We start from the raw sequence: 12151 nt of genomic DNA, 5'->3' as shown, positions 1-12151 counted from the left end.
TATATTTGTAGGTGACGTCTTTTTTACAGGAATTATAGGAAGCACTATACCGATAACAGATTTGCCACGAAAATCATCAAAAGTTCTGAGTAAAATTGTATTCTAATTCAGATCGGCAGCATTTGATAAAACTTATAAAATTGAGGGATATTTTATTGCACTAACAAATGAAAGCTTTAATTGCAGTATAAAGAGAGTGACTAAACACATTCTCGGTTATAATATGTACTATACTAGACTATTAGTAAGTCATCATTAAAAGCACCTAATTCGATAGTATAGGGACCGTGTGTACATTCTATGCATACCATTTAAGCTAAGCACAACTGGTAAATGCAGACAAATTATTTGATTCAGTTTTAGAAAAACGGCTTTATGAAATGCGAGTGACTTAGACCAAGCCCTTGTTTATTGCTCTCGACTCTCGATTGCTTGGTAACCTGAATAATCATTGGTCAGTCAATATTCCGCATCCCAATCTGGTAAGGTAAGTATATTAAAGAGACCTCATGAAGGCTACTGCTAATATAAAAAACACTACGTAATTTTTACTGATATTATAGATATCATCCACGAGGAGTTTTAATTTAACCTTTATCTCATTCACGCTGACGAGATATTGATCCCCACCAAATAATGTGTTAAATAAATGAATTCCTGTCTAGTTGTAGCTAAAACAGAAGCAAATAAAAGCAAGCAGCATAACTGTTGTCGGACTACACTACTACGAAACATATATTTGAAAAGCTTTAGTAGCTATTATAAACTTAAATGTTTCATACTTGTGCTGCCAACTATCCAATTTGAGACACCTTGTGACCACATCACATGTGAATAATAAAAGCAAATAAAAAAACGCTGATGCTAAGTTAGTGATTTTGGAAATGTGCTGGAAATCGTGGCGCGTGCTTGATGCTTTAACCAACGATTCATTCATTAATGCAATAGATATATATGCAATAGATGTTGGAGCTCAACTATTACAAAATACTGTGCAATTGCTATTTTTGCGGATGCGATTTATGTCACGTCGTCCTTGCTAATTATCGACGCTGTTACAGTTTTAGATAACTTAATCAAGGTGTACGCTTACGTCAAATTGTTTATGCACAATAATGTTTTAAATTGTTTCCCACTATTAATACGAAATGCAAAATAAGCAGATATGCTGTATCGAATTTCATTTATTCTCTAGGGCGACGCTCATCGTTTTCAGTTTTCTCTCACCGTTTCCTATTTTCATTAATCGTACAACCACAAGTACACAGTCGCCATAAAACGCGCATTTATTTATCTGTATACATTTCTTAAATCAAACGTTACAGTTTACTAACTATAAAAAAATGGATCATTAACCAACTATGTAAATTGAAAGTGTTTGCCCATGAACCGACTTTTGAACTCAGCCAGGTTATTACAACAATATAAAATTTAAGTGTTTCTAAACATTTATCAATCCCTTCCAAACATGGAACGCGGTTGCGTGAGACTGAGCATGAAAATCTCAACATTTATTTACAAATATCAATTCTATTAAGGATGGAACGAATTTTTAAACATATAATTAAGCAATGTTTAAAGTTTATTACCTGTTTTAATTGGTCCTAAAATCTCAGCTTCTACCTATAAACATTTTTCCGATGTTATTTCATTTTTGATTGGCTTGTGAATATTTCGGGTTCAAAGTTTCTAACGTGTTTTCCAATTAGCTCGTTGCATTCTTCGCTTTTGTAAGATTAAATTTATATGTAATTCGAGGAATTTTGTGAGAATTTTTTTTTAAATTGACCCATTTATGAAATTTTCGGTCAAAATTCGCAATTTCACATGAGCTTTTTGAGCTCAATGGATTGTTTCCGCCCTAACAAGCTATCTAATGTGCATATGTGAAGTGTTTGGGTCTATAATAAGGAAGATATGTGGCTTGTGGAATTTAATCCTTGGTAAGTCCGAAGTGGAAAAATTTCAAATGCAATTTTATTTTAGAAACAAAAAACTACAGAAAATTTCCAATTATTACAGCTTCGAAATATTTGCAAATCTTTGTTTGATTGCAGTTCACTGTTCACTTTAACTATTAACCAGACCAAGTAATGCAGGTAGTAACTTAATATTAATGCATGCATGTATTTCGGCGGAATTGGAAAATATTACTAACAGTATTCCCAACGTGCAAACAAACTGTTTAAATACTGAATAAAACATTTTTATCCTGATTATTTTATGTAAAACCGTCTGGAGCTAGCAAAATATTTACCAAACTCTTCGTGTGCACATTATTTAATGAAAACAATCTGAAACTAGCACTGTTACATTATGAGATTTCCTGCAAAATTTGAGAATCTCTCCTGCCAAACGCATTTGTGCAGGTTTAAACTAACAGATTATTTCCTTGGAGTTTGTCTGTTTTATTCTGCTATGTAGGTTAATCATGAACAATAAACATTAGCAACTTTGTGGTAAGTATCGCAGCTTCAGATTGCAAGCAGGAATTAGAACAATTAGTATGTTAACTAGGAATGGATCATGGTCATTGGTTGGTTGAGTAACGTTCGTGCAATGAGCATAAATATCTCAATAATTGGCAGGCAACAACATCCAATGCGATAAGAAGCTCAAAGATAAACGTTGCAGCAGAGAGATTCCGACAAATCCAATAAGAGACCATGGGGATGTCCGGCACAAACGAATTTAAGTAACTGTTGATAAAATTAGGATAATGGGAGTTTCTTTCACCAACACGTAGGGCATTTTTCTCCTGTGAAGGGCTCGGCCCAACTGACAAAATAAGGGATGTTGCTTTCAGAGTGGATTAGTCGATGCCATTTCCTGTTACAGTAGAAATGACAGCAAATTATTAAAGCCATTATTAACTCTGAGGTATTTAGATCTCGGAACGGTTTGTGAGTTTTTATGACGATTCGGTTGTTTATTAAGTCATTTAAAATATGTCACATTTTATTATGTAGGAATTTTTTGCCCAATCGCTTTGATTTTGTGCGTGAGTCATATGCAGCATGGCCTGCATTATTCTGGTTACGGTTTAGTTTTATCAAGGCTTCAAAGTAATTAGCCGTAATAAATAATACATCCGATGACAGTAAAAATTGCTTGATATTTCACCACATGAAAATAGGTAGTGATGTTATGTGTTCGTCAGAAATGGGCTGTTGCAAACTATTTCTTAGAAGCATTGATATGTCTTAGTTTATTTTCCCTTGCAATTTATGATATTGTTCTACTAAAACACCGAGGATAATTCCGAAATTTTGATGTGTAGCTTTGGTTTTGCCATGTGAAATGAATATTGAAATATGCGTGATAATATTTGCGTTTATTTAATTCGAAACGATAAAGTTATTTACTGATGTAATAGTTCAAAAATTAATAATCCAAAGTTCCCTGTTATTGCCAGTTAGTGGGCGCACGTCACGTTAGGAGAGGATAAAAATAAACGTCAAGTTAGCATGATTTTGGTGCATTGAAATTAATAACGTGAACTGCCTCAAAGGTGAATAAAACAATTTGAGGAGTTTGATTCAAAATGTTCCTAGAAAACTAACTAACTACTGATTAGAGTCACGTGACTGTAATCAGTTTGGTGTGTGCCTAATTGATAGATTTGCATTTTTCCACAATTTTATATTCATATTGTAATCAACAGCCTGTTAATAATCTGAATTACATCACACCTCCAACTTGAAGAAAATCTTATTCATGGAACTGATCCGTATTTGATTTATGTCACTGACACTAAAAGAATGTAATTTCATTAAATGAGGAACAAAACAGGTGTCAATACATGTTGCGTGGTTCGCTAGGAATGCGTAAAGGTGCTTTAATTCGGTGTGTAAAATTATGTTACATGATAATGATAATTTCGTTACTAGCCAGAGGCGGTTCTTGGTCGATGCATACATTTTTTTATGCATCCCACGTTCTATTTCATCTTCACGGATAGAAGATCTATCCAAGTAGTCCAACCGCCAGTGAAGAAATAGTTCGATCAGGATCCATTTAGAAATATTACATCACAAGATCACATCTCTAAAAGATCTCTTATTTGACGAAGTCGGAACCGAAATATTTTTTTCTTAAACTCGTTCTGCGAACCGCGAGGTTTCATCTATGGCTATGTTAGCTATATTTAGCAGTTTTAATCTTGTACTGGTCAAATCTCGCGTACCATAAAATCGCTTATAATATTTATCAATGGATGTTAAACAAGGTCGCTGAAACTGCTACGTGACGTATAAAAAACGTCCAAGCAACGTTACATGGTTCCTTACGCATGGTGATTTCCAATGAAAGATTAGGCGTCTAGTCCTGTTGAATGGCCGCGATTACTTATACTATTTGCGAGGAACTAATTTACTTTCTATTTGGATATTGCTTGTGTTCACTGGATACTGAATTCGAAAGTTAAAATTACTGTAAATTTTGCTTTGGCCCCACTAAACTGACTAGACGCATTTGGGCTAAAAATCTTACAAATTTTTTAAAATGTGTCTTTTAAGTTCAGTGCATTGTTTTAGACCTAAGAATGACTTGTCAATTGAGCATACTTTGTCGGTTAAAGATCATGACCGCAGAAAACCGCTTGAAAATTTTTGCGTGACCCCTCAAAAACTGCTCAAATTGAGTCAAAAATGTTGAATATTTCGGGTCTAACATTTCTTACGTATTTTCCAATTAGCTCGTTGCATTTCTCGCTTTTGTCAGATTAAATTGATGGATAATTCGAGGAATTTTAAGAAAAATTAAATTTTTTCAAAAAATCGTCCCGCCCTCCTTATGAATTTTTCAGTCAAAATTCGAAATTTCACATGAGTCAGTGGCAGTTTTTTGAGTTCAATGGAGTGTTTCCACCTTAAGAAGCTCTCTAATGTGCATATATGAAGCGTTTGTGTCTATAATAAGGAAGATATCGCCGGATAAGGACTATTATGCCCGCTGAAAAACTGCTCAAATCGAGTTAAAAATGTTGAATATTTTAGGTCTAAGATTAAATTGATATCGATATTTCTCAGAATTCGAGGAATTTTGAAAAATTAAATGTTTTCAAAAAATCGACCCTTATGAGATTTTCAGTCAAAATTCGAAATTTTACATGAGTGTTTTTGAGTTCAAGGGATTGTTTCCGCCCTAAAAAGCTCTCTAATGTGCATATATGTAGTGTTAGGGTCTATAATAAGGAACACATCGCCGGTTAAAGATTATGCCCTCTGAAAAACTACTGAAATCGAGTTAAAAATGTTGAATATTTCAGGTCTAAGATTAAATTGATATCGATATTTCTCAGAATTCGAGGAATTTTGAAAAATTTTATTTTCTCAAAAAATTGACCCTACTCCCTTATGAAATTTTCAGTCAGAATTCGAAATTTCACGTGCCTGTTTTTAGGGTTCACTAGATTGCCACCGACCTAAGAAGCTCCCCAGTATGCACATTTGAGGTGTTTGAGTATGTAATAAGGAAGATATCGTCGGTTAAAGGTGGTGATTGATTGAAAAACCGCCTAAAATTGTCCAAAAATGTGAATTATTTAAAATTTGAAACTTTTGTGTTCTTCATATTGAGCGCATGGTATTCCTCGATTTCTTGTGATGAAAATGATGTAAAATTCGAGGTATTTTGAGAGACTTGATATTTTTCGAAGAACACAACCACTTATGAAATTTTCGGTCAAAAATCAAAATTTCACATACCAGTTTTTTGAGCTCAATGTACTGTTTCCGACCTAACAAGTTTCCAATGTACATATATGAAGTGTTTGGAACCATAACAAAAAAAATCATTGGTTAAAGATCGTGGCCGCTGAAAAATTGCTTGAAATGAGATAAAAATTGTCAATTATTTCGAATCTAGAGCACCTGGTGTGTTTTTCAAACAGGTCGTTGCCTTCCTCCCTTCCTTGTCATAAAAATCGTGTAAAATTCGCGAAAAAGCGCAGATTTGAGCAAAGTAAGATATTTTGTTCTATAAATCTCAACAGAATTGGAAACAATTGGGCTGCGTCATTTCTCTTTGCCTCAATTATTTGGACATAACAAAGTTATACCGCATACCAGCACGACGTTTTTCTAGTAGTTAAATTTTATAACCCAACCCCCACTGGGTCCTGTAAGTGTAAAACCAAATCGAATCGCTTAAGGGCGGGCGTCCTTCTAGGCTTCTCAGTTGCCACTAAAGATAAATAGGTGTGTCCAACTGATCATTATGCTAAGGGATGAACGGCGTCTTTAATTGTCCCTAATAAATTTCTTGACATGTAAATTTAGTTTCTTTCGCTTGTCGGCAACGATGAGAAATTAATTTGGTGGAATATAGAAGTGTATAGGCGTTGAAAGGCATGCGTGAATTGTAATTGAATTATAATTTATCTTTTACATTTTCTTTTGTCCCAGTTATAATTCAATGAAACCGAATAAAATAAATTTCGCAGGATTTCAAAAGCAAACAAAAAGAACAAAAGCACTGGCGCCTTGTTTGGCGATGTTTGGAATAATTTTCAAGACGCGTTTAGATGGCAAAAACCAAGTGACTTGGCGGGCAAAAAATCTAAGAAATAGTTTATTTGAATACAATAAGAAGATTTGTATCTACACATTGTCTGAAAAATCTATAAACGTCAAACAATTGAATGCTCTGTTTTGAAGTTCGCGCCGTGAATTTATTATTGCTCAACCGCAAAATGCTTTATACCCTTCTAATACATAAAGTGGATCTAACTTTGGGTTCTGTGCCGGCTATAAATATGTATTGCTTCTCGCTGAATCGTCTACTGACTGCTAAAATGTATTTGTTTCATTTTAGGAATGGAATTATCGCCGAAGATTAGTCACACTTAAAACAGTAAGTATTCTAAAGTTAAAGCATTTAAAAATATGTATCTACACTCAACATCATTGATAGATAAAACAAAGCCTCTTTCTGGTAACCTTATATAAATAAAGCGCCCTAGAATGGTATACCAATATGTCACTTAAAGGACAGTTTACAAGTCCAAAACACATTTCTGAAATAGCTAATCTGTTAAAGAAAAGTTTCGAGTTTCGCTTGGCTGGACAGCCAAGTCTGCCTCACAAGCAGCCACATTTCTACAAATTTAAGTGTTCATAAATCTCAGAAAACCATCCATTTTCATAAACATACAAGCAGGACAAAATTATTTTCCTAAACGTTCCTATAAATCTGCAAGGTGTCGCAATAAAACCGGAAAAAAATACTTATCTAGATTAAAACTGCCCTTTCAGACTGCATCGAGGGCTGCTACGACGGTATCCTGATTTATCTAAAATAATAAAACCGCGCATTTTTTTCACCACTAGCTACTAGCATTAACCATCTTCTAACAAGCTCAAATGTAATTAAAATGAACACCTTATATAATGTTACCTACATGGAACTTGTCCGATGCGCTAAGTTAAAATGCTAATATTTTATCTCTCCCAAACAAACCCTTGCATATGGATAATAGCCTAATTGACCGACAATATATCAGCCTAACAAGCAAACCATACCGACCCGGCATGGATGAACAAATAAATAAACCATCGGCAATTAAAAATCATTTAAATGTTTACTGTGCGACTTATAAAGAACTTATAAGGGTGAATTTTTATTACTTTAATATGTTAATAGTGTCTTCTTTATGTCGTAATTTATTCCGGCTTTTTAAAAAGTGAAACTTCGGGTCCTAACTGGTCGATTTATTACAACTGGGTTATTTACGCACTCTAGCTGTTTAAACCATTCCTTTTATTTGCTGCATAATTTATGTGTGGAAACGAAAAGAGCCGAAAACATATTTAGAGTCACTTTTGGATTTGGACTGCATTTGTGTATGTGCATTTGTCAGGCCAGAGCTCTAATCATGAGAAGAACGAAAACGTGTAACGATTAATGTTGATCAAACAACATATTCACCATAATTATCGCAAACGCAAAAAAGTGCAGATTTGCTGGAAAATTCTCTAGATATGTCTGGAAGCGCCCAGTCATCAACACGCTGTACATGGTAAATTGTTCATTGAATCAGATTTTTTGATCAGAAATACTGATTTTAATTCAATATTATTCTTAGCTCTGAAAAGTAGAACACCGAGTCAGTGAAATACATATTTGGACAAAAACTTAATATATTACAATCATTTTACATTACAAAATATAATATATGTATATCAAGTGTTATATTTATTGTTACCATTAAAACTAATAAATCAGCGCCCACGAAAGGAATTATAAAATAAACATACGCATTTAATCGCATGAGCATACAGGTCCATACTCAAAACAATTAAGGTATAACGAGATCCGAAATTTATAAATAGACATATTAAAAATACACTCAACAGTTATCAAATCTAAAACAATTCGAACCATTTAACTTAAATTAATTATAGATATTACAGTCAACATAATTTTCTGTTACTTATTTTTGCTGTCAGGCATTTTCCATATTTTGAATTAAGTATGATGTTGAAACTTTGAACCAAAAAAAACCCTGTCTGTCGTTCAATACAGTCAAATAGAATTTCTGAACTGAAAATGCAAATTTGAATATCAAAAACCTGCAAAAATGAAAGAATATGCGTGTAAATGGAACAACATAAGTTTTATTTAGATAAAAGTTATAAAAATTCAGAATTCATTAACTATATTTAGAATTACAAAATAATTAATCTACCGCTAGAACTAAATAGATATAGTATTGGTTAGTGTTAAAATTAAAACTATTTTTACACAAAATATTTTCATAATTTTATTTTTTGAGATAAAATTAGGCCGCTTTACTACTAAGAAAATTCTTATACAAATATTAAAGCAATTTTATTGTTCACATTTTTTTTGTAAACACATATACATATACTTACAAATCTAACTTATCTAACAGCAAACGCTCAGTGTCCAAAAAGGTGTAAATAAGTCAACTTATATTCACCAATGGGTATTCATATTAATACAGGTGAACATGTAAAATATGTCATTTTATAGACATTATCATTCGATTTCTTGATTTTCCGAAGTGTTTCGTATATCAAGTTTTAGTAAATATTGAGGATTTATGGCCCAACTTTTGTTTAGCATATTTTAATTAAAGCTACATTTGCATTTTATTCTTAGATTTAGGCGTGTTCGAGTACTAACTATTATCATTCTAGTTTGCCAGAAAATGATGATAGCTTGTAACAGAAATTATCTTAATTCTAAAGTTCACCAAAAAGAGCGATAAGCTATGTCAACATGTTCATTAAAAACGTTTCAAAAATACTATTTTTATATAATCAAGAAATGAACAATTCAAATGCGGTAATTAACAATCGTATACCTATTGAAACTGTTGACATAGCCATACGCCATACTCTTACATTTCAAAAATATATATTATAAATAGTATATTAATATGAGCCTACTCACATCTAGCATGCTGAACGCATTAAGCCCTTAAAATAAAATTGTTTCCAATATTGATAATACTTTAAAGGCTGTCATAACGGCCTCAAAATTATAAAGTAGCTAAGCTAGCTAATCGCTTCTTCCAAGTTCAGTTCTTAAAGTAAAATGTGATTACGTGCATTCTTCACATTAAGTACATTTTAGATATACTATTACACAGCGTTACATCGATATATATTTTTCTAAATGCGTCTTATTGCATTTGAGCAATAAACATTCTACAACATTAATGCATCTTACATACACAGTATATTGTTTCATTTCAATAGTTATATGGCCATCTGTATGTACAATTTTCAATTAAACGTTTATGTTCGTTTGATTGGAAATTGATGGTTTACACTCATAGTTTTTTTGGCAAGCTTCTAATCAACTTTCGAAAACACCGTACACTTTTCAAAAACAAAAATCGATTAGAAATGTGAAACGTTGGTCGAGTAGCAACATCAATTATGGGAACAATAAATTTAGTCACAAACTAAAAATTAACAACCATTTGTTTAAACCTATCTTTAGTGAAATCCTTTAATACGGCTGTACAGCTTATAACTTACTATCACACATTTTTCCAAATGCATCATTTATCACTCGTAACATACTATTACCAACAAAACTGTTCGATGGTTATATAGATTAAAATTATATAAGTAGGTAAAACGTTTCAATGTTTAGGCGCGTGCGGCAGTCAATAATTGTTTTAAGATGCCTTACGCTTTGGGTTGAAAACATTCGTATGAGTTCTAGTGCCTTCGACGTGAAATGCTATACTAACCTTATCCATTCTAACAATCTAAAGCCTACACACATCAATCGGATTCATTCGATGAAGATGCCAATATAAGAAATTCATTGTCAAAACTGTCAATCTGGTTGACTAAATTATTATCTATACATTACTCTAGTTGTATGTATGTATTGCATGGTATAGATTTTTCATTAATAACCTCTCTTAAATGAAATATAAGAAATTATTTCAATAGGCCTTTGCACCAATAGCTAGGTACTAACTATGGATGATATGTGTTGAGTGAATAGTTGGCATCCTCTCTAAAATATGTATTCACAGTGACTTCTTCGGACAAATACTTTTTAACTTCGATATAATAACATTTTACCTTTTTTACTCAGTTTTACAAATTCCTTATATCCATTGGAGAACAAATCTACAATTTACGTTAACACCATTTGCTTTAGTTAATTGAATATATCTACATATCATAAATATAAAAATACACTCTTGTTTTTTGAACTAAACAGTGGCATTTTGTACATCTAGACGATTCATACCAGTCCGGTCTAGGCATGCAATTAATGCAAAGATAATTATCCGTCCTTAAATATACCCTGTAGTTGTTTAAATCAGAGCCAAATTAGAATAATTATAAAGTTGTGAGGATATGTTGTCTGGCATCGTGCTTGTGGATGTGCTTTTAAATATGTTCAAAAATATATCTCTCTAGTCGAGTTAGATTTATATTTTATACTAAATGAAACCACTGCTCAATGCAAATTATTTCCGTAAATTTTTGTCAGCTGAGGCAGTGCGATATTAAATTAAATCTCAATCATGTATACAAGAAAGTTTTACTGGTATAAGAAAGATATGGCGCGGAAATATAATGTAAAGAGTGGCTAATTGACCTTATATACAGTGTGCGTCCTAAATAACGGGAAAATGTATCTTTATAGCCGAGTAAAACCTGCTCCAAAAGTAAAGCAAACATCTAAGTTGCCCATATCACAACTTGAGTGATTTTGAAAAATATCTTTCTCTGATATATGTCGTAGTTTAATAATCATACATATACCGAAAATATCTGAATAATCAAAGCATCAATACGCTAATTTATTTCAGTTATTGTCTTGTCTTCTGAAAATTCCATTTGGCTTACTACATCTTCCCTTCTTAAGTTTCCACCAAAGATTTAACGGGAAGCATTTTCTTTCGGGCTATATAAGCGTTTCCTGACACTTCGACGGTTCAAATATGAATAGCCCGTCATTCTTGAATCAAATTTTCCATATCAGTAAAAAGTTAGTCGAATCTTCACGGCCTAATCCTTCTGATGTGTTTTGAGTCTTAAAGTCTTCATACCCATCTCCACCGGATATTACTACATATTGTGACTGCGGAATGTCCGCCTTGGTTCTCTTCTTGGTTGGCGTGCCTTTTCTCGGATACGAACAGGGCACCTCTACTGATGTTAATATTCGAACTTGCCCAATGTGGCCAGTCATTTGGGCAGTAAGTGGTGGTATGATGGTAAATTTGCCAGTTGAATGTGTTACATGAGGAAATGGCATGGTAAGCAGCGCTCCAGACGAAGTTCCTATCCACAGAAGATCTTTGCACCGCACCAATCCCGTCACTCTCAAGCATGCTGCTTTGTGTTGGCGAATAATATCGTCATAAACTGTAAAACATTTTCTTTGTACTATCTATCGTATCACACTATTGGCTTATTACTATTTATGCAAACGAGCTTTATGTCAGTTTGGTGTTCTTATTGATACTAATACACCTCACTTCTCGCTTCAAGCGCTATCTAAATCAAATGAGTAGGTCAATTCTCTAATGGGCCTAATTATAATTCCAAATCAAAATTAATTCCTGGGTTTCAGTCATTTATTGTCTCTATTTATCAATTAAAAAACGTTTCTGTGTATTTTTCCACCATCATCAGTTTTTTTG

The 12151-nt window shown here is 33.1% G+C and overlaps 1 protein-coding gene across 2 annotated transcripts in view; it reads right to left on the bottom strand.

Annotated features, from left to right (window-relative positions):
* Nucleotides 1–8123: 8123 nt before the first annotated feature.
* The window catches only part of LOC109541107 (rho guanine nucleotide exchange factor 17), a 23093-nt gene continuing 19065 nt past the window's right edge, over nucleotides 8124–12151 (bottom strand). For both annotated transcript variants that reach the window (XM_019909834.2, XM_019909833.2), the window contains exon 13: nucleotides 8124–11873. In XM_019909834.2, coding sequence (XP_019765393.1) covers nucleotides 11470–11873 — 404 coding nt within the window. In that variant the 3' untranslated portion in view covers nucleotides 8124–11469. The remainder of the gene's footprint in view (nucleotides 11874–12151) is intronic.

This window comes from Dendroctonus ponderosae, unplaced genomic scaffold (genome assembly GCF_020466585.1).
Source record: "Dendroctonus ponderosae isolate FM_Combo_2020 unplaced genomic scaffold, Dpon_F_20191213v2 Dpon_F_20191213_1, whole genome shotgun sequence".
In the NCBI taxonomy this organism is placed as follows: Eukaryota; Metazoa; Arthropoda; class Insecta; order Coleoptera; family Curculionidae; genus Dendroctonus; species Dendroctonus ponderosae.
The sequence above is the reverse complement of the archived record's forward strand: the minus strand, read 5'-3'. Positions and strand labels throughout refer to the sequence as shown.